This window comes from Manis javanica, chromosome 7 (genome assembly GCF_040802235.1).
Source record: "Manis javanica isolate MJ-LG chromosome 7, MJ_LKY, whole genome shotgun sequence".
NCBI classification, from domain to species: domain Eukaryota; kingdom Metazoa; phylum Chordata; class Mammalia; order Pholidota; family Manidae; genus Manis; species Manis javanica.
In genome coordinates, this window is record NC_133162.1 from 110,723,320 (window position 1) to 110,748,351 (window position 25,032).

At 34.4% G+C, this 25,032-nt stretch overlaps 1 protein-coding gene across 6 annotated transcripts in view; it reads right to left on the bottom strand.

Moving 5' to 3' along the window:
• The window catches only part of LRP1B (LDL receptor related protein 1B), a 1,876,014-nt gene that overhangs the window by 646,085 nt on the left and 1,204,897 nt on the right, over nt 1–25,032 (bottom strand). For all 6 annotated transcript variants that reach the window (XM_073241389.1, XM_073241391.1, XM_073241392.1 and 3 more), the window contains exons 23-24: nt 21,811–22,056; nt 64–261 (exon numbers count right to left, since the gene is read on the bottom strand). In XM_073241389.1, the coding sequence (XP_073097490.1) occupies nt 64–261; nt 21,811–22,056 (444 nt within the window). The remainder of the gene's footprint in view (nt 1–63; nt 262–21,810; nt 22,057–25,032) is intronic.

The following is a 25,032-nucleotide window of genomic DNA, read 5'->3' on the forward strand; positions in this document are numbered from 1 at the left end:
TTTTTCTGGAATTTTCAGTTGAAAATTAATCTAAAGATTAAGTCAAAATTGTCATATATGTACCTCCACTTTCAGAAAGCTTGCCCCGGTATATTCTGTCTTCTACAACATCTGTCCAATAAAGTAAACTTTGATTGAAGTGAAAATCAAGTGCTATTGTGTTTCTCAATCCAGGAACAAGTAGACTATAATCTCTTTTGTGAAGATCAATCCTTCTGATCTCATGGCGAATAGAAAAGATGATGAATGCTTCAAAAGGATCTGAAAATAAATTTATTTTTAATAGGCTTATGAAAATATTGATCCGCTTTCATAAGTGGAATAAAATGCTCAAGGTCAAATGCATTTATTTAAAAGTAGAATTTATTATCTAATTCTGTATCATTGAAGGAGGGATTTCTCTTAATCCAAAACTTAAAAGAAACTTGAGAAACTTAGGTTCATGTCCATTCATGAAAATGAGGTATAAAAGTTTTTTTATTCCTTGGATTTTTATATAACTGATTTGATTAAATAATACAACGATTGTTGCATATCTAAGCCAAAATGGGAGATTTTCTGTTTTAGTGGAGTTTCACTTGACAATCCAAACCTCAAAGACAACACCATAGGGATTGCTAAGAGTTGGCTGAAGATTGTTCTGCCACTCTAAGTCCATTACATACCTATAGACACATGATCTGTAAGGAAGAGACCAACAAAAGAGGATTCTCTGAAGAGAGTAGTTGGATTTATAGTTAGGGAGCCCCTGACAACAGGGCAGATGGTGGCTTTCTCAACAGTTCAAGATAACCATGCCTATACAGTTCCCCAGCTCGATTTTAATCCTGGACAAAGTCTGAGTGGGAAGAATGGAGAGATGTTTTGAAAACAGATATGAGATTAAAGTTTTATATTTATATGTGCCTAAAAGAATATTTCAATATCTGAAAGTTACTAATATTATACTATCACTTTGAAAATGTGTTAAGTCCTGTACCAATTACTGTTGGACATACTAACATGAGCTAGACATGAATCTGTTTGATGAATATGTGTTTTGAGGGAGGGATCCAGGGCCATAAAGATTTCCTGTTTCCAGGTTGGTTTCTTTCAGCTTTCTTTTATAGAAATTGGTTTTCTTATTCCAAGTCTACACATGTCCTCTGAACTGGAGCTGCTATAATCATGCATATACAGAGGGACGAGAGATGGGTGTGATATCTGAGTCAGACTCTGTGGTTCATAAACTTCCAGAGAAGTTTACAAGCTGAGGAGAGTCTCTTTCCTTCTAAGGTCACAAATCTCTCAGTCTAGTGTTGCTGGTGTTCATATCTTTGTAATTTGCATAAGCCTATTTGTGTTATTGTAGTAGAAGTGAAAAAACATCACAAAGAATGAAGCAGCAATGACCTGTGGTGAGACTATGCGTTAAAGACAATCAAATCCATAGTTCTAATTATCCCTAAAACTAGTTACTTCCTTCAAATCCCCCAGACATTCCCCATGCTTTGAGTATGTAAGCCAATGCACTTAATTCTATTCACCTTAATTTGAACTAGGTTTTTGTCAACTGCTACCAGGTTTACTGTTCTTATTAATGTTTCCTTAAAGAGGTCTTTCCTGATCAGTTATGTAATAAAGACCCATCTCCATTATTCTGTATCAACATAGCCTATTTATTATTTATCTTCCTCAGTGAATTATAAGCTCTACTAAAATAGAAATCTCTGTCTTGGTCATTATGATGTCCCTAACATGGACATAGAGAAGACATAGTACATACCAGGTCTTAGATTCAGAAGAGTGCTAACATAGGCTAGCTGTTCTTGGCATGAGGGAGTGACCTGCCACTCTTTTTTCCCACTGGATGTAAATCTACTTTAAGAAGCTCTGCCCAGTACATTAAATAAATGTATTTTGAATGAGTAAATGTTTCTAAAAACCAAATCCATATTAGGAAACTAGCTGGTAGCGCATGAGAGAGAGTCCTCCCATGAAAGGTAAAAAAACATACTTGACCTGCAGCTAACTGCACAGTATAAAACAAGCCAAGCCAAGACCATAAGAACTGCTCAGAAGGCCTGACAACTTGTGAGCAAAGTTGTGATCATGTAGGTATTGTAGTTATTCATTGTATAGCACTGTGGTGTTTATTGTACATTACTATGACAGTAGCTAACTGATGCAAGATATCAAGTATGTGAAAAATAACTAGTTCTAAGTAGCCCCAATAGAATAAATACTCATACAATTTTAAACCCAGAATTCAGCATTTTTAAAGTAAAGAAAATGTGTTGAATGTATATTTATTTAAAAGAAGAATACCTAATTTGGGATTAGAACTCTTGTTTCATTCTCTGCTCTGGCTATGAAACAACTGTTTGCTCTTTTAAGACTCTTTATCTTTTCAGGAATTAAATGTCCTTACCTGTAAAATGAGGAAAACAATAACCTTTTTCAATTTAACTTTAACTGTTGTTACTAGAACCCAATTAAATAGTGTATGCAAATTTATATTACAAGCTGAAAATCATTAGAGATGTGAAGCTAACTGTGAAGTAGTAAAAAGATAATAGACATGGAGTCAGAAACCATGGATTTAAGATGGAGCTCTATCAACAAGTGTGTCAATTTAAGAATTTAACTTAAACTCTCTGATCCTCACTAATTTTTTTATTTATAAAAATATATAACATACTGAGTTATCAGGATAATTGATAATCAAAGTGTGAATACTTAACAGTACCTTAATAAGTGGTTAATTATTACTATGAATATGACATTCCAAAGACTAGCCAAAGGAATAGCAAAATAGTGCATAAGAGAAAAGGCTGCAATGATGATACACCAAAAGGAAGTGAGATATTTCTCAGCATGTGCTGAAACTAGTGACAGTTCAGTTTGCTCTTAGTCAAGCAGTAAATTAATGGTGCAGCAGTTATTTGCTAGAGAAATGTCTGCTTAATACCTGTTAAAGGCATAGTTTTAAAATCACAATATAATGATGCACTACCTCTTCTTTAGGAAATCAATGTAAGTTCCTCCTGAACTAACACTGGAAGACATCTGTTGCCAAAACAACACAGTTAGAGGAAGGGCTGATGGATGCATTCAAAGTGCAGAAAGTTTGCGAGAGACGATGCCTGCAGCTGTAGATATGAAAATATGCTAGCAGAGCACAATTCTCAAAGGAGGCAGTACAACAAAGGGTCAAACCCCATAATCACTTTGTGCAAAAAATGGGGTGGGAGTAACAGCCTGGTCTCAGGAACTTCTCTGAGCCAACTGCCACTTTAAACACCCAGGGGGAGGGCATGAAATGAAGCAAACACACATTCAGTATGTTAACTGAAAGAAACCAGGCTCAAAAGTCTACAAACCGTATGATTCCATTTCTGTGACATTCTGGAAAAGGCAAAACAATGGAGACAGAAAACAGAACAGTGGATACCAGTAGGAAACATCTGGGGGAGGACTTGATTATAGATTTTTAGACAAAAATCACTAGCCTTTCTAAAAACAAGAGCCACTGAGAATACAAAATGGGAAAAGAACAAATGCATATTAACCACAACAATGAAAAAAAGATAAGGAATCTAGGAATAAAATTGTTAGGAAATATACAAAGATTGCATGAAGAAATTTTAAAACACTAATGAGAGGAATAAACATTTCAACAAATGGAAAGGTATATACTATTATTAGATTGAATAAATAAATAAATAATGTCCCACAGATCTTTTTTCTGCCTAAATTAATTCATAAATTTCCTGTAATGAAAATAATTATAAATACCATTCTTAAGATAATACTGGATAATTTTAAAAGTTATGTTAAAAAAGTGTGACTCACCAGGAAAATTCCAAAGGAAATATATAATAGTGATTAACTCCAAGAGACAGGAAACTGTATTATTATATTAATAAAAAAAGTACTCTGGTACAGACTCATAGCTGACTATAGGGCTTACAAACATGATAGTTTTAGGCACCTGGAGAAGAAATTAAGTTGAAAATTTCCTAGCTTAAAACAAGAAATAATTTCCAGATAGCTGAATACTTTTGGTGTAATAAATGGAAATGTGATAGTCTTAGAATTTAGCAGAGAATAATTATTTTTACAATGATAGAAAAAAGGCTTTTCTGAGTTTGATACAAGTCATAGGAGACCTAAAGGAAATAATGATATTTAATATACATTTTAAAAATTGTAGTAGAAAAATAATGTAAAAAGTAATGTAAAAAGACAAAGGACAAACTGGGTAAATATTTGAAATACAATACAAGACTAAATTCTTTAATATATATGAGCTACTATAAATTGACAAGAAAAAAGCATTAAAATATATAATGGGCCTACATTGGGCAATATCTATGAAAAGTTTTAAAAAATAGTTATTTATATGTATATATATATATACAGAGAGGGACTTAAAGATGGTAGCATGAGAAGAGAGACAGAAACCTCCTCCTAAAACCACATATAATATAAAAGTACAGCAAATGCAACTAATCCTGAAAGAGTGACAGGAAAGAAGACTGCGACAGACTACCTCCATCTGGGGAAAAGAGAAGACCTCATGGAAAAGGGTAAAGTAGCAAAGCCATGGTCTGGCAGGACAGATGCCCTTCCCCCACCCCAGCTCACTGGCAGGAAAAAGAGAAACAGAGCGGGAAGGAGGTGGGGGCCTAGGACTGCTGCACACCCAGCCCTGGAGATCTGCTCTGGAGGCATGAACCTACATTACATGGTGTTCTGGAGATTAGTGGGATTGGAAAGCAAAGACAGGCAGAATACTTGGAACAGTGAGATTCCAGGAGCTTGTGGAGAATAGGTACACACAACTGGATAGTCAGGGACAAAATAAAGGCAGGCACTCTGAGAGACTTCCCAACAGCAAGAGGGCTGCTAAAGGGGCATAGATAGCATAAAGCTTGATGCTTAGGAAAAAGGACAGGTGGACAAAAGAGTCCAGGTGCACTCAGCCCAGAAGCTTGGGAACTTTCAGGACCTTCAGGTGCTCCATCCCCCTGTCTGGCAATGCAGTGCCGAGGTACCCCACTGTGATTCTCAGCCTGTCAGTCCTTCCTCCAAGCCAGCACCAGCTCACAAACCTGCTGCCCCACAATTGTGCAAGGTCAGCAAGAGGGCAGACCTACTTAGGGAAGCTACAAGGGTGTTGCATAGACTTCTCCCTGCGTGCTTGGCCACTGGCTCTGGAACAGTAGCAGGCAGTGTAGCAGGGAAGTAGGAAAGAGGTCTTTTCTCCCCACAGGCATCAGTGCTTCTTGCCTGTGACCCCCACCATCGCTCCAGGTGCTGAGCAGCTCCAGAGAGTAGAGCTTCTGGGAATTAGAGGGCACTGCCTACACAAAGTTATTATTCCATATAATTCATTACAAATATGAAATGTCAAAAGAACCTTGTACTAATGAAAATCCAACAGACACCAGAAAGAGGGCCAAATGAATCTGCAATCACCAATATTCCTGAAAAAGATTTCAAAATAAAAATCATAAACATGCTCATGGAGCTAAAGAAAAATATTCAAGACCTCAGGGAAGAATTCAAGAGAGACAGACACTTGGAAAAATACAGTAGCTGAAATGAAACATACAATGGATGGATTTAAAAGCAGATTGGATGAGGAAGAGGAGATGGTAAATGCAATAGAAATTAGAGAAGAGGGATACAAAGCAGCTGAGGCAGAGAGAGAAAAAAGTATCTCTAGGAAAGAAAGAATATTGAGAGAACTGTGTGACCAAGCCAAGGAACAATATTCACATTATAGGAGTACCAAAAGAAGAACAGAGAGAAAAAGGGATTGAAAGTGTCTTTGAGGAGGTAATTGCTGAAAACCTCTCCAATTTGGGGAAGGAGATAGTATGTCAGGCCATGGAGGTGCACAGATCTCCTAACACAAGGGTCCCAAAGGAGACAACACCAAGACATATAATAATTAAAATGGCAAAGATCAAGGATAAGGATAGAGTATTAAAAGTAGCCAGAGAAAGAAAAAGGATCACAGTACAAAAGAAAAACCCATCAGGCTATTATCTCTTCTCAGCAGAAACTTTAAAGGCTCGAAGGGAGTAGCATGATATATTCAATGCAATGAAACAGAAGGGCCTCAAACCAAGAATACTCTACCTGGCAAGATTATCATTTACTTTTGGAGAGGGGATTAAACAATTTCCAGATAAGCAAAAGTTGAGGGAATTTACCCCTATAAAACATTCTACAGTATATTTTGGAGGGACTGGTATAGTTCCAAATATAGTTATATTTGGAAGGCTAAATAGCTGTCACCAAAGAAAATAAAACCATAGTAAAGGAAGTAGAAAAATTAATTACCAAGTACATGCAAAATTAAATCAACTACCCCAAAGGCAGTCAAGGGATAGATAAAGAGTGCAGAATATGATACCTAATATATAAAGAATGGAGGAGGAAGAAAAAGGAGGATAAAAGAACCTTTAGATTGTGTTTGTAATAGCATGCTAAGTGAGTTAAGTTAGACTGTTAGATAGTAAGGAAGTTACCCTTGAACTTTTGGTAATGACAAATCTAAAGCCAGCAATGGCAATGAGTACTTACCTATTGATAATCACCCTAAATGTAAATAGACTGAATGCACCAATCAAAAGACATAGAGTTACTGAATGGATGGAAAAACAAGGCCTGTCTATATGCTGCCTACAAGAGACTCACTTCAAACCCAAAGACATACACAGACTAAAAGTGAAGAGATGGAAAAAAGACATTTCATGCAAATAATAGGGAGACAAAAGCAGGAGTTGTAGTATTTTCATCAGACAAAAATAGACTTCAAAACAAGAAATAACAATAAACAAAGATGACATTACATAATGATAAAGGGGTATACCAACAAGAGGGTATACCATTATAAACATCTATACACCCAACACAGGAGCACCTACATATGTGAAACAAATAAGAACAGAATTAAAGGGGGAAATAGAATGCAATGTACTCATTTTAGGAGACTTCAACATACTGCTCACTCCAAAGGACAGATCAACCAGACAAAAAATAAGTAAGGAGAAAGAGGCACTGAACAAAACATTAGAACAGATGGACTTAACAGACATCAACAGAACATTCCACCCAAAGTGAGCAAGACACACATCGTTCTCAAGTGCACATGGAACATTTTACAGAATAGATCACATACTAGGCCACAAAAAGAGCCTCAGCAAATTCAAAAACATTGAAATTGTGCCAACCAGTTTCACAGATCACAAAGGTATGAAAACAGAAATAAATTATGCAAAGAAAACAAAAAATCCCAGAAACACATAGAGGCTTAACAACATGCTCCTAAATAACAAATGGACCAATGACCAAATAAAAACAGAGATCAAGCAATACGTGGACACAAATGAAAACAATAACTCTCCATAAATCTGTAGGATGCAGTGAAGGCTGTGATAAGAGGGAAGTATATTGCAATACAGGCCTACCTCAGGAAATAATAACAATCCCATATGAACAGTCTAAATTCACAATTAATGAAACTAGAAAAAGAAGAACAAATGAAGCCCAAAGTCAGTAGAAGGAGGGACATAATAAAGATTGAAGCAGAAATAAATAAATTCAAGAAGAATAAAGCAGTAGAATCAATGAAACCAGCTGCTTATTCTTTAAGAAAATAAACAAAATAGACATAACCCCCTAGCAGAGTTATACACATAAACAGAATCAGAAATGAGAAAGGAAAGGCCACTGTGGGCACCTCAGAAATACAAAGAATTATTAGAGAATACTATGAAAAATCATATGCTAACAAACTGGATAACCCAAAAGAAATGGACTACTTTCTAGAAAAATACAACCTTCCAAGATTGAACCAGTAAGAAACAGAAAGTTTGAGCAGACTAATTACCAGCAACAAAATTGAATTGGTAATCAAACCACTACCTAAGAACAAAAAACCTGTACCAGATGGCTTCACTGCTGAATTTTATCGAACATTTAGTGAAGACCTGATATCCATCCTCCTTAGTGTTTTCTAAAAAGCTGAAGAGGAGGGAATATTTCTATACTTTTTCTTTGAGGCCAGCATCACTCTAATACCAAAACCAGGCAAAAAGAAAATTACAGACCAATATCCCTGATGAATATAGATGCAAAAATACTCAACAGAATATTAGGAAACTGAATTCAAAAATACATCAAAAAGATCATGCATCACGATCAAGTAGGATTTATTTGAGTTATTAAAGGATGGCACAATATTTGAAAATCCATCAGTATCATACACCACACTAACAAAAAGAAGGACAAAAATCACATGATCATCTCCATAGATGCTGAAAAAGCATTTGACAAAATTTAACATTCGTTCATGATAAAAACTCTCAACAAAATGGGTATAGAAGGCAAGTACCTCAACATAATAAAGGCCATATATGAGAAACCCACAGCCAACATCATACTTAACAGTGAAAACCTGACAGCTTTTCCTTTAATATCGGGAACAAGACAAGGATGCCCCCTACAGAAAGCTATCCTACAGTATGGAAGAATATACTCGTAAATGATATATCTGACAAGGGGTTAACATCCAAAATATATAAAGAACTCACATGCCTCAATACCCAAAAAGCAAATAACCCAATTAAAAAATGGGCAGAGAATATGAACAGACAATTCTCCAAAGAAGAAATTCAGATGGCCAACAGACACGTGAAAAGATGTTCCATATTGCTAATTATAAGGGAAATGCAAGTCAGAACCACAATGAGATATCTCCTAACACCGAATAGGATGGCCAACATCCAAAAGACAACAAACAACAAATGCTGGAAAGGATGCAGAGAAATGGGAACCCTCCTACACTGCTGGTGGGAATGTATACTAGTTCAACCATTGTGGAAAGCAATATGGAAGTTCCTCAAAAAACTAAAAATAGAAATATCATTTGACCTGGGAATTTCACTCCTAGGAATTTACCCAAAGAAAACAAGATCCCAGACTCAAAGACATATGCACCCCTATGTTTATCACAGCACTATTTACAATAGCGAAAATATGGAAGCCACTTGAGTGTCCTTAAACAGATGAATGGATAAAGAAGAAGTGGTACATATACACAATGGAATATTATCCAGTCAAAAGAAGAAAACAAATCTTATTACTTGCAACAACATGGATGGAGCTTTGCAACAATATGGATGGAGCTACAGGGTATTATGCTCAGTGAAATAAGCCAGGTGGAGAAAGTCACCACCGAATGATTTCCCTCATTTGTGGAGTATAACAACAAAGCAAAACTGAAAGTACAAAACAGCAGCAGACTCACAGCCTCCGAGAAGGGACTAGTGGTTACCAAAGGGGAGGGGTGGGGGATTATGGGTGGGAAGGGAGAAGTGGATTTGAGGGGCATTATGTTGGCACACATGGTTTGTGTGGGTCACGGGGAAGACAGTGTAGCACAGAGAAGACAAGTAGTGACTCTGAGGCAACTTACTACACTGATGGACAGCGACTGCAATTGGGTGTGGCGGAGACTTAATAATAAGGATGAATGTATTAACCACAATGTTGCTTATGTGAAACCTTCATAAGAGTGTATATCAATGATACCTTATTAAAAATGCATATATCTTAACATACACACACACACATACACACACATATCCCCGTTAACCAAGTAAGTCTGTTTGTAAGGAATTATTCTAAATATACAGTTTTACATATGAAAAACAACAAAAGAACAAGGAAATACTTCGTAATTTTATTGTAGTAACAGAAGATTTTTTTAGATAAGCATTTATCAATAGATGACTGGATAAATAATGGATGGTACAGTCATACAGTATAGTATATGTCACACATTAATGTGTATGACTGATATGCATAAGCTGATATGGAATAATCCTTTTAAACTGAAAACAGAAAGTTGCAAACAATGCACATAATATGCAACCATTTAAATTAAAAAAAAACTTTCTATATCTATATAAGGTAAATCACAGACTCCTTCTCGGCTTAGCGAGGCAACGCTTTTGCCTGTGCCATAGGAACTGTAACTGAGCTGCAGGAGTAGGAAGAAAACTGTTTCATTTAATTCTGCACTGGCACAATTTTTTTAGCATTTATATATATTTTCCTATTAAGATGAATGATTTTTAAAGAATAAATATACAAACCAACAACCAAAGAAATTATCATTTCCAGCTTCTTAGAAACACTCATAAATAAAACAAGAATCGGTTTGGCAAGACATACATGCTGAGCAAGATAATTCAAAGACAAATACTGTAAAACATGTTTTTTACCTTCTGGAAAACTCATATTTCTACTGCAGCAATATTGAAGAGATCTTTTACAGCTCTTACTTTTGTGATGTATATGAGAAATTATGTTCTTTTGAACCAAAAAATTACTGACTTGTCTGTTAAAATTGATGTAGAAAGGGTTTCTACAACTGAAGACCTGGATTCTACTCTTGCCTCTGATACAAATAAAAGAAAGTCACTAAAATGGTAAAGGTCTCACTGTCTTGACTTTTAAAGCAAATTAACATTTTTGGTGATTCATGTTCTACAGTTTCATGTGTGATGATTCTTAAATCATTAATTAAATTACCAATGAAATAATAATAATATCTGCCAAAATAGACTTTAAGACAAATAACTTTAATAGAGATACAAAGGTTCATTATTATATAACACAACAGATAAAATTCTTAAAATGTTGTGTGTCTAAAATATAGGCTGAAAATACAAAGCAAAATCTGACAGAATTAAATCAAGAAATTGATAAATCTGTAATTGTATTATGAAGTTTATTAACTACAAGGCTCACTAAAAGGACTAAAAAAATATAAAGATGATTATAACAAAATAAGCTAGAAATTCAACTGTCTGGAATATATAGAAATCTGTACCATAGAGGACATGGTATCTTTAAGCACACATGAAACATTTAACAAAATAGCTGTGTCAAGTCCACAAAGTAAGTGTCACGAGATAGCAAATAATCAATCTAATAATCAATACATGCTCAGAGCACAATGGAATTAAATTAAAAATCAATAATAAAAACTAAGCTCATCATATGCTTTAAAACTAAAACCAAACAACTTCTTTACCAACAGGACCTGAAATAAAGAATTGAGAAATAAAGAAAGAATATTATGACAACAAACATATAACTTAAAAAGTATGACCAATTTAAAAAACAATAATAGAGAACCAGTTTCTAAATTTGGGTGTATGGACCTTTAAAAGTGTCCTCCATGAAAACACTGGGAAAATGGCCCAAATCACCTTTTTTCTGAATTCTAGAATTTGACCAGAGTCTAGTAACAATCCAATGAGTCTGTTTTTTTCTTTTTCAAGAAAACAACTGAGTATCAGTAAGAACTACAAGCTGTATGGCAATTTAACATGTCCCAATCCCTCCCTGTTCTCCAGCTTCATGGGAGCATTGGAAACAGTCTAGAAGCCACTAGTGGGAGCAGACAGATCTGGAGCCACCCCAAAAGCACAATATCCAGAGATTTGTTCAATGGGGGAAATACTGTCTTTTCAAGAAATTATAATGGGAGAAGTGCATTTCAACATGTAAAAGGATGGAGTTGGAACCTCACACCATATCTAAAAATTAACTCAAAATTTAACAGTATCAAATATAAGAGTTAAAACTATACAACTATTAGCTATGACACCAAATCACAAGCAGCCAAAGAAAGAAAAAGTAATAGATTGAATTTCATATTAAACAAAAAACAAAAACAACTGCTTCCCAGGACATCAACAAGTGAAAAACAATGAACAAAATGGGAGTATTTCCAAACACATATCTGATTAGATACTTGTATCTAGAATATATAAAGAACAATATGACTCAATAATAAAATGATAAAATGGGCACAGGCACTGAATAGGCATTTCACCCAAGAAGACATACAAATGTGCAAAAAGCACATGAAAAAATGTCCAACAGCATTCACCATCAGGGAAACACAAATCAAGCACAATGAGATACTACTTTATACCCACTACATTGACTATAATAAATAAGATGGGCAGTAAGAAGTGATGGCAATATTGTATAGAAATTGGAGCACCCGTAGACTGCTACTGAAGATTTTAAAATGATTCAGCTACTTTGTAAAACAGTTTGGCAGTCCTTCAAAATGTTAAACATTGAGTTATTATATGACCAGCACTTCCACTCTTATACACCCAAGTGAAATGAAAATGCATATCAACACAAAAACATGCACATAAATATTCATAACAGCATTATTCACAATAAACCAAGAATGGAAATAATCCAAATGCCCATGAGCACGATACATTTAACAAAACAACTCTGTTAAGTCCACAAATGCCCAAATGCCCATCAGCTAATGAATGGATAAACAAAATGTGGTATATCAATACAGTATATATACTATTCAGCAATAAAAAGAAATTAAGTACTGATATATGGTAAAAAACACGGATGAACCTTGAAAACATTATGCCATGTAAAAGAGGCCAGTCATAAAAGACCACATACAGGATTATTTCATTTTTATGACATGTCTCTGCTAGGCAAATCTACAGAGATGGAAAGCATTTATGGTTGCCAGGGACTGGAGTAGGGATTGATGGGGAATAATTTTTTAATGTGTATTGGGTTGATTTGGGAGGAGAGTTATCAAAATGTTCTAAAATTATATGGTGGTAATGTTGCACTACTCTGTAAATATAGTAAAAACCACTTTTAAAGTACACTATATACTTGAGTTTTATGGTATATTAATAATGTATCAATCCATCTGATTTAAAAAATAAATATGCAGTAAGTGTAGAAATGTGTGAAGAATAAAACACTGTACAAAAACTGCTTTTAGTTAACTGTTAACTAATATATTATTTTTACCTTGTTCAGATTAATGTGTGTAACTACACTCAACTCTGAAAACTTTCCATTTATATAAGGAAAGAAAATATAGCATGCTGAAAGGTTAATACCTTTTCTTTTCTGTGTATTTGCATTAGCTGAATAAAATAAAGATTCATTCTTTAAAAATTAATTAAATAATATTTAAATTCAAGAATTCAAAGAAGTTATAGAGAACAAAATAAATATAACCACAGAAATTGATAAAATAGAGAAAAAGATTATCAAGAAGACCCAAAGGCATTTGTTTGAAAGACTGATAAAATATAGATTAACTATGGCAGGACCAAAACATATACATATACATGTGCACACACATATATCTGTACAAATAAATAATAGGAAGAATGAGTATAAGAATAATTATAAATATGGAAAATAAAAAATGAGAGCTATATTCCTTTTATATATATATATATATATATATATATATATATATATATATATAATAAATTTGAAAATAGGTCAAATAAGCCATTTTCTGGAGAAATATGTTATTATGGTTGACTTAAAAAGACATAATGAATTTGAACATATCTATAATCATTATAAACATTGACTTAATAGTAAAATTATGCCCTCTGGCCAAAAATAGATAAAAAGGAGAGAAAGAAAAAAAAAAACCCACAAACCTCAGTGTGATTTAGAGAATCACTAATCAAAGGTACGTCCACAGACTGGTACCTGCCAACAACTATTTGTTATTAGTTCATAATGAGATAATTGCAGAAATTGAGAACACTCCAAAAATTATATACCAATTAAAACAGCAATACCATTATATTGGGCAACTATTTAGAATTCTGGACCTTATTATTATAAATTCAATAGTGCTTCCTATATAGAATTATTCTGAAACTTTATAAATTTCAATTTATGCAGTTCTCACAAAGTCCATGAACTGGGTAATAATATCATTCCCATTCTACGCAGGATGAAAATGGAGGCACAGGGAAGTTATGTAACTAGTATGTGAGAGGTACCCAGCTAGTAAATGGGGAGCATGACTTTGACCCACTGTTATCTAGAGTTAGCAATAATTTGGAGAATCAGGAACTCTCATACATTGCTAATGGTAGTGTATATTTGTACAACTGGTTTGGGTATAAACCTGGCAATAATAAGAGATAAACACATTCAACTGAAGGTGAGCATACACTTGAACATGGGGTTGAACTTGTGTACATTTCGACAAGTACCGTAAAAGCACTCAATAGAATGTAGTCTGTTTATAGCGAAACACTGGAAACAATTTCAGAGATCATAAATAAGAGAGGATTGACAAAACTATAATCCTTTTATATACTAGAATGCTACAAAGCAGTTACAAGGAATAAACAGAGCTATATAAAATACTACTGATACATTACAAAAAGCTCACCATAAATAAGTGGAGTTGCCATCTGTTCCTACCTAGTTACTACAATATTATTGATTATATTCCTTACTACATACCTTTGATCTCCATGACTTATTTATCCTATAACTGGAAGTCTGTACCTATGGATCCCTTTCACCTATTTAGCCTGCTTCCTAAATTCACTCTTCTAGCAATCAACTAGCAAACAAATCTCTGTGTTTATGTCTTTTTCTAGGTGTGCATTTGTTCGTTTGTTATTTAAATTCCACATATAAGTGAAATCATAGTGTCTGTCTTTCTCTCCCTGGCTTGTTCCACTTGGTATGATACCCTCTAGGTCAGAGCACTACATTGTACACCTTAAACTATTATAATATTACACCAGTTATACATCAATAAAAAAGTACTATGGATAAATCTCAAACCATATTTGTGAGTGAATACTACTAAATAGTTCCAGCTGGTTATGTAATACCTATGACTTTGTATATTTAAAAACACAAACATAATATTATTTCTGAGGAAGGAGCAATGGATGCAAAAAGGGCTCCAAAGTTATCTAATGTTTCATTACTCTTAGAAAACAATTTATATTGTGAATAACAAATTTTCAGGATTTGAAGATATTGGCTGTTATTACCATTTTCTCCATTGGTTTCAAATATGTTTGCAAGATCTTATGATAAAATGAAAAGTGATTAAAAACATATCCTTTTTTTCTGAACAATGACCATTAAATTGACAAATTTATTAAAACTGCTCAAAGGTTTTCAAGTTTTTGTGATTACTATGTTGAGTCATTCTGTGTTGAGAATATAGTTGTTTGATAAATATTTTACTGGGTTACTCTTTATTATAACAAATTCGTTTGCCAAAAATATAATATAAATATTCAAATTCATATTTTAATTCTGAATCTTGATAACTTTCCTAAGTGTCTCTACTTTTTAGATTTTTGTTGGCTTATTAAATTATTATTTCCTCTTACAGAAAAAAAATTGTTATAATGAAAAATCCAATATACAACTTCATAAACTAGTGGGAAATCATGAAGACAGGATTTAAAAATTCCAAATCTTACCACAGAAATCATTTGGAGATAAAACACAACAAAGAATTTTCTGATGTGTTTCATTTCTGCTGTAAGCATATTAACTTATTTTGAAGCAAACTCAATTTGGGCTAAATATGAGCAAAATGTGAAGTAGTCATTTATTTTTACAGTCTTCTAACAATTTTCTGTTATACTAGCTACTATCTTATAAATGACTGAATTTACCAGCACAAAGCAGTACCATCACACTCTTGAAACAGCAATGGCATGACTTTTTCCTGTTTTACCATATTATGAGATGACATATGTACAAAAAAAAGGTTACAGTTTACATTTTCATAGTGATTAATTTCATTTTTATAAATATAACATGTCACAGCTAGCTCTTAAAAATCCTAAAAGACTGTAGCCTTCTATCTATAATTCTCTTTTCTTTGATTTTATTTTAGTTCCACTATAGGTTTGCATCATGATTTTTTTGAGATAAAATATGAAAGCATTAGAAAAGTTACTTGAAAAAAGGGAACCCTTCTATAATCCTTCCGTATAAATTGTTAGTACAACTCTACAACTAGCAATTCTATATGAACAGCTCCTAATTTTTTATCATACATATATCACCAAACAAAAGTGATTATTATAGTTAGTATTTTCTTTCCTGCTATTTCAGAATTTCTATTATCTTTTCTGTTCTTATATTTAAGAATTCATTCGAATTTTGCTGTCCCCACCATCAGATACATTTTCTTTATACAGCAGAAACTTAGGAAGTGGTAAATGGTCTATTGTTTCTCTGACTCAATACATACTATGACTTGCCTTTCTCCATTCCTTCAGTTACAGCTATATTGGGAGTAAAGAACAGTCAAATAATACTGAAGTGTGATATTCATGAAGGCAGAGGACATAAAATCTATGGAATAAAGGGTAGGGTACACTTTCAACTATTACTCAAATCTATAATATCATAAGATTATACCACCAGCTGTCCATCAATTTTTCTTGAGAGCCACTTTTTTTCTCTTCTCAATTCCTTGCCTGAAAATTTCTAGATACTTTTCTCAACAGCTCTTTTCTACTTTAAGTATTTAAAAAACTTTCAAACTCTCTCCATTAAGCGGTAAGATCTACATTTGGGGTGTGTGTGCGAGAGAGAGTGGGAGAGGGAAAGAGAGAGAGAGCAAGACGAAGAAAGAATGTTCACTGGGATAATGGTTTGAGCAAGAGTTTTTGCATTTCTAGGACACCGGCTTGTGCCTTTTGCTGGTTTGCACCTGTGATTACATAAATGAATGAATGATTAATTACAAGAATCAGTGAATGGTAAGCCCAGAAAACATTAAAGATAGTGGAGATAAAAATTATTAGGAATGAAGAAAATAAATGAAGTGAAGGAAGGAGTGAATGAGGAAAGCAGAAAAATGAAGAACTGGTCAAAAAAGGTCAATGTGAATGAAATTAATAGGTGGGCGACTGAATGGAGATGTTCCGAATATCTAAAGTTTAGAACACACAGTTAGTTCCTACAAATCAATGAGAAAAGGCAGTAATCTTAATAGGCAATAAACAAAGGAAATAAAAGGACTCAAAAAGACAATGAGAGTATTGAGAAATGCTCAAACTCTTAAGTAATAAGAAAATACAAACTAAAGCAATGACATATCACTTTATTTCTACATATTGGGGGAAGAAAAACAGAAAGCTGATAGTTCTGAGGGCTGGCAAGGGTGTGGGAACTTTGGATGTGTGCGGCTGGTACAGAGCAGACTGACCACTCTAAAGACTGGCTCTGCTTACTCACTGTAAGTATAAGCACATCGTATGAGTCAATAATTTTGATCCCAAATAATTTCTCATGAAGATTTAAGAGAATGTTGGGTGAATATGTCTATGACAGCATTATTTGTGCAGACTTGGGGGTGACTTGAGGATACTTAGAAGATAGAATGGATAAACAAAAATAGGTAGGTGCCTGCCATGTGATACCACATAGTACTTAGAAACAGCAGCTGAGTTGTACCCATAGCCTGGATCATAATACTATAGCAAAAACTTAGAACTATTTTAAGTAATAGAGGAAGAATTTGGATTCAACAAGCATTTGCTGCAATTGTTTAATTATATTCCAAAGAGGTATAAAATCATTTGATTCAATCTCAGCTTTTAAGAAAATCTGAGTGCAAGTGGTGACAGAAATTAGCTCATAAAATATAGACTATCTGAGGGTACCATGGGGTTGTGATGGCACAAGGCACAGAGAGATGGATCCTTGTGGTGGCTCATACAAGCCCTTGATTTGGAGTCAGAAGGAATAAAATTAAAGTATTTCTTTGCCACAGGACCCTATGTGAATGAACTAATCTTTCTGGGTCTCAGTTTCCAATAGTATAAAGTCAGAGTATGGATGATATCAAACTGGTTTCTTATAAGTTATAAATAAATTGCCTATCACATTTTAGAAGTTTGATTGGTGTATCTATAGATAATATACTAATAATTAAATTGAATAAATGATTCACAGAGGAGGGAGTTTTGAATAGAGTGTAGGATTCCAGTTCCAGAGAGAATGTAGAAGATAACGGTCATCCTGAAAGGTCACAGATGGAATGAGCAGAGAAGATGAAGGAGAAGGTAAAATGAAGGGGTGTATGTGAAAGTGGTGTATACATTCTTGGCTACCATGCATTGACTATTATTACTAAGGATGAAAACAATAATAATGAACCTGTGGTGGACACCCAGAGGGGAGAATAATGAAACGCCAGATTGGAGAGACAAAGTGAGCAAAAATGAGCAAAAACAAAGACCCTGAATAGCAGGCTGAAGAATTTGAATTTCTCCCCATGAAAAATAGAGAGCTACTGTGTAATCCTGGAAGGAGACAGACAGGAAAAATGTCATTTGATCAAGGTAAATAAAGGATGTGGTGCAGATGCTAGTAAATCGGAGAAGGAGGGCCGAATCCAAGAGACACTGTGGAGAAAAAAATAGGATATGGAGAGAGGAAGGGAGTAAAGAACGGAGAAGTCAAAGATAAGATGCTGGCCCTGAAGACCCGAAAAATACAGGAACCACTGACAGAACTGTGGATAATCAAGAAAGAGTACTTTTGCCCCAACTGATTTTGAGACGATTTGATGATGCCTGGTGGAATAGAATTGGATAGTAGGAATAAGAGTATAGCTGGAGATGTAAATGCCGCCGTAATTAGGTTTGAGATGAGAAGCTGAGTGAAAAGTTCTCAAAGAGTACACATAGGGCATATGAGAATTAAAGTTTGGGTAATGGGCACAGTGTACCACAGGTGTCACTATACTTTGCATTTTTGTGTTGACATTCATAATGTCTTTCATAAAAAATGATATAAAATGAAAAATACACATTTTAAAATCTAAAAACGGGAAAATGACAAGGAACCAATAACAATACTAGTGGAAAAGTATAACATAATTCAGACTAAAATAAAATAAAGAAAAATGCTATAATGATCTTCCCAATGTTATTAGAAATATGCTGCAAATTTGCAAGTGGGCTGTACATGTCAAAGAAACCAGAGATAAAAAAGAAATACCATCAGCAGCAATATTTTGTGTGTCCATATTAAAAAGAAACTAAAACTTCAGGAGAAAGGTGATTAATAATTTATGTGTTAAAGAGGGAAAATGTGAGGAATCGATAAAGTATTGAAATATCCAAGAAAGGTGAGATTTACATACATATTAAATAAAAAATAAAGATCATAAAATAGTATTTGAGGAAATTATTATACTTAACTAGTGAGCAATTCAACAAAAGCCAGATTGTAAAGAACTAAAGAAGGAAAGACCTGAGAGAAATAAGAAAATGTAAAAGAAATATAGAGGAAAATTCAAGGGAAAAAAATAATGGGGGAGTCATGTTTCTATTTGAAGCATAAAGAGTACTACTATTCTTTATTACTGAAATGTCAAGGAGAGTAGCTCACGTATTGCATTCAATACAAAGGACACATTTTAAAAACAGAGACCAAGAATGATAGAAGAAAGAACAAGCTTAAGAAAAAGAAATCTTATTTTCAAAGTCCAATACTTAACGTCAGTTCATTTCTATTGAACTATGAATCCACTGCAGGTTTTCAAAAAGAAATAAAGTGCATGAAATAGAGAATAAATCATTTTTATATATGAAAATTGGTTTAAATAACAAATAATTTTCAACATCTAACAAAGCCAGTATCATCTGTAGTAATATGAATGCTAACAATGGTATTTGGTGCACTACATGTTTCAGGAAGGGATAAATCACCAGCTGCTTAAATTCTCCATGTAAGAAAAGTTCTATGTTAATTTTAAAAGGTAAAATATACTTATGCTTCCCTTTTTAATTATAAACAAAGCCAGGTGTGAAAACAGGATTTGAAACAGTGAGAAATAACCTTGCTAAGTCTCTGTGTTAAAAGTAGAAGAGGTCAATTACATAGGAAAATTATCTTTGCACCTGGTCACTTATCAAATGTTAAATTATTCTAATATTGAACATTGAATATTGATTTCATAGAGTATAAAAACCACTCTAATAAGTCAAGCATTTTGTAATCTGTATCCAAAAACCAGATATGGAGTCAATTCTCATGTAAAATATGATTATAAATATGTCTGAGATCAAAATTTCATCTATTATTCCCCTACTTCTAACATGTATATATAAATGAAATACCTATTATCATTACAAAATATTGCTGTTTTTTTCAGCCTTTCATGTCAATTACTTTGTGAAAGAATCTTGGAGGAGAATCAATAAGTACCTGCTAAACTTAGGGTGCTAGGACTCAAATTTTAAGCTGGAAGATAAATAACCACAAAACAACATTTGAAATAAAATAATAAAATAATTTAATATTCTCTGAAAGAGATATGCTGTTTCTGATTGAATATTATTTTTCTAGAACTAGACTGGATATTATATAAAACACAAGAGAAATATCTGTAACTTGAATATGACTTCAAAGTACTTATTATTCATTGGAGTGATAAGAAATAAAGAAAGCAGATAGGACTATAAATGAGCAAATTAGAAATGTGACTACATATTTTCATGGATACTATATTCTAGACAGAAAAGATTAATAAGTGCAGAGCAAGAATATTTGTAACACACTCCATTAAAGAAGAAAGATTTGAGCTAGTAGGTCTTAAAGTATATCCAGGATTTTTAGGGATGAAGAGGGGAAAGTACAATCTAAGTAGAAAAGGCAATTTGAAAAAAAGTTTGATGTCTGGACTTTTAGCAGCCTTTTGAAGCCTGTACATCCTTTTTTCAGAAAGTTTTAGAAGTAAAAAAACAATAAGAAAACAGTAAAAAACAAACCAGTATGTATATATAATGAATCACATATTGAAATGCAATTATTGAAATTAAAAAAGACTTTGGATGAAGTAATATATGTCCTTTACGTCCTTTTTTTTTAATTCGTTCAATAATGAGGCTGAGCAGTGAATTTAGTGACTCCCATTATTGAAAGAGAAGCGGTTTTCAAAGCCTGAATGTAAGTGATATTTTGAGATATTGGCAACAACTTTAATATGATATGAATATGTTTATTACTTCTCTTAGAGACACATAGTGCTGCTAATAAATGGTCTGTGGACTACATTCACAATTGAAAAAGATGATAACTTTCAATGAGAGGTTAAAGAAGTGTAATATTCTCCCCATGAAAGTTCATGGGCCTTTCAGTTCTAACCATGAACCTCCAAGAGTCCCTCAGAGCCAGACCAAGGATCTGGAGAAGACAGAGGGAGGCCATCATTCATAAAGCACCTGATGGGTGTGGGGTACAGGAACAAGTTCTTTGTTATTCTTGCAACATGCTGTAAGTCAGACATCATTCTAATGAGCATTGATACTTGAAAGGAAACTCAGGCTCAAGAAGTTGTAAGTAGCCCGCCTAAGGTTGCATACATAAAGAGTGCCAGGTTCAGGATCAGAGTTCAAATATCAGATTCCACAGCCTTCCTTTGCTTTTCCCACTATGGAAATATGATCTAGAGAAACAGCAGAATCATTTAAATGAACAGTTAGAAGACGAGCAAAGCAAGAGCAAAGAATTGTTTTCAAGAGTAGAAATACAGTTGGAAGCAAGGGACAGGGCCAAACTTTGGAGGGTTCTGTAAGCCATGCAAAGAAAGATATAAGTAAGTCTTTTCGAGCACACAAAAACAAGCCCCTAGGGAGGATGACAATGAAAGCAATATTTAAGGGTAAACACTCTGATCGATTGTAACGTGAGGATTACTCTAATAGTTTCGGTCAAAGATTCTGGAGTAGGTCTAAAATCACACATTATATACTTAAATGCCTTTTCTAAAATTAGTTGAATTATTTTATTAATTTTCCAAAGGTGTTTTTGGATAATTTTCTCAAGATCTATTCTGAAACATAGCAAGTTAAACAACACACACACAGAACAGCACTTGCTATTCCTAAACATTACAAAGTCATATCTGCTTACCAACGCTGGTGCAGCTTTCACCATCCACATCCAGCCTCCACCCTTCATAACAAGAGCACTTGACCACGTGCTTGTGCTGCTCACACACTTGACTGCACTTTAGATGACTGCTGCAATAATCAATGATTTCACACGTTTTATTGTCTTTGTTGAGTTGAAGTCCTTCAGGGCAGGAACAGACAATTCCTCTTCCAGGAACAACAGAACAGTGGTTGCTACAGCCTCCATTGTTCAATGAACATTCATCTGTAAAAAGATTATAGGGCATTATCAATTGTTTAGCTCAGTTAAATACTAATCATTTAACTCAGATCTCTCAGGCTGGAATTAGAGCAAGGGTTCATAAACGAATAGAAGAAAGCACTATCTGATATATAATTTTTTTTTCTTTTCAGGGATTGGAGGAGAAATGATGAAAGAATTCATCCATTGACCAAATATATTTCTATATGACAAGAATTGGAAATGGAAGATTTTCATTTCTACCAAACTTTGGAGTACACTTTGTTTCACCAAAGGTAAAGTGAGTTCAATGTTTCTGCTATTGGAAAGATGATGCCGAGCTTTTTAGCAGTTAGGCAAAATGAGTGGTCAAGGTCTCCCAAAGGGATGCCCATAGAATGATGATCTGAAAATCTAACATATCTCAGTGTTTATAAATAAACAGGCATATGTAAACACTGAGATATGTGATAAAATGTGTAATATCTATATATATTTCTCTACATCTACAGTTTGATTTATAATAATAATGCAGAATGGACTGTTTGTCCATTATTGGCTACAGCCATTTATTTTAAGTTAGGTAAGTTATCTATTATACTCTATCTATTGGTTGCTATAATTAATTCAAAAAGGCCATGGAAGCATCATAAATAATATACATATGCAAAAAAACCTGATTTAGTACTTTGGCTGAAATAATGAGCAATTAATATTGACTACATAGATAGATAATATGATTTATATAGAATGAGACCTTTTCTTTCACAGCAGTTACACTTTATATTAGATTTATTTACTTACCATTTTATTTCATCAAAAATTGTAGGCTCCATAAAGATATACAAAATATCTGTTCTGTTTACCAGCCTATATACAACAGTTAACACAGTGCCTGGCATAGAGTAAGCAGTTTAAAATATTTGTCAAACAATAAAAAATCAATAAAATTGTCCAAAGGCATATGACTGCCCCCAAATTAAGCTAGCACTCATGTAATTCAAAAAAGTCAAGATGACAGACTTATGCTTCTGATGAAAATAGCTGATAATTGTTTTTGCAATCACACTATTACTTATTACTACATTAACAGCCAGATAGTAGTAAGGCCAAAAGAAGCTTTGTCTTTCTTCGTTTTTTTTTAAAAAAAAGAAAATGAGTGGTTTTTCAAAGCTTATTAATTAGGTATACTTTGAGACATGCTGTAAAATAATGTTCTATGGTTGGCAAATTGCAGTAATATTTATTTATGTATCTCAAATATTTCCCTCTGTATAGAAATCTATTCAATTTAAAAATTGAGCTGAAATGTCCAGGCTTTAAAAAATATTTTCTATTCTTTAAGTTTTATATGGGTCAACTGTTCTTTATTCCATTTGTCACCATAAAAGAAGCTATAGTAATAAGAAAAAGAAAATGATTATGGTAACTGTTTTCTCTAAGAATTCAATTCAGGTTTGGTACTATTTAAGAAGAAAAAAATAGATTCATTTCTTGGTTTCTCTAGATATGTTTGTTGACTAGTCATCATAATCATTTCAAACCAGCAGTCATTTCAAAGTATTTGCCCCATTTTAGTTCAATTAGCATTCTTTTTCAAAGAATTACTGTAAAGAAATGTCATCATACCCAGCAGAAGAAAAAAAAATGTTACAATGCTTTAGCTTATTTAAAATATGCCTGTTCTTTTAGTACTGAAGTGTCTGTTTCTGACACTGTGGAATCAAGTCATAGATTTTATGATAAACAAAATTCATAAATCTAAAATTGAATACGTAAGTTTAGTGCCAGTATTTGTGTGGCTAGTCCCTTATCAATTCTTCCTTAACACTAAACCTATCACTGAATCCTGTAAATTCTTTTATACTGTTTGTTATATAATAAAGACATTGTCTTTTGACCAAATTCTAGCCAGACTCTTCTCAGTCCTTGTTTCAACAGTCCTCAACCTTGGCCTAAAATACTGTGGACTCTTGGCACAAATAATTGCATTTCAGCTCCCCTTTCCCACCTCCTTTCCCAGACTGTTGGGATCTTTTGCCTCTTTTAGGCTTGTAACCAAGAAAAGGCCACAGGCTGGGGATTTCCACCCTCCCTCATTACTTCCACATTCGTGGCCCAACTGAGTTACCGTGTGCGCGCTCTTGGCCCTAACTCCACCTCCCCATCTAACCTAAAACCTGCCTAAGACCCTAGTGACAGATGAGATAATCAATTCCCATTGGTTTCTGTTACTTCCTTATCTTCCCCTATATAACTAAGCCTCTGATGCAATAAATCTGAGTTTTGCTGCATCTCCAAGGCTGACACATCTCCAGGCTTGGTGTGGTTTTGTTTGCCCCGGATCTCTGGGGAGGGTGACCGAGCTGTCGACACTTGCCCTCTCGCTCAGCCTCCTGGGATAACAGGCTGGTCCTGCTTGTCCCCCCGCCCCACCTTCTTGTTGCTGAGGAGCAACAACTGGTGCCCCATGCAAGGAACGCTTCGCTGATGATCTAATTGGACCATGGGTAAGTGTATTCCCATAAACTATGGGACAAACTTCCTCAAAGCCGGATCCTTCCCTTGAGTCACTTAGGGTCCTTCTCAAAAGCAGGAGCTTAGAGCTTTCTGATAGTCAGGCTATCAAGACCTGTGAGATTTTAGTTAAGGTCACCCCATGGTAACCGGAGAGTAATTTGACTGGGAGACTTGGGATTGGGTAGAGCAGCTCCTGCTCAAGGCCCAGGTTAACAGGGGTGAGATATCCCCTCTAGGGACTTTCCCCACTTTGGCAGCCTTGATGAGTTGCTTCCCTCCCTGGCCTCCCAAACCACCCACTAAGGATTCAGGAGATAAGGAGGCCACTGGAGCAAGGGCTCCCTCTCGAGGAAAATTGGGTCCTCTTCCCCCACCCAAAACCACCTCTTCAGGCCAGGAGAGTGATAAAGAGCCTGAGAAGGATCGAAGCAGCCGTACCACCGACCCATTTGATGCCGCTCCTTGGCACCCAAAATCCAA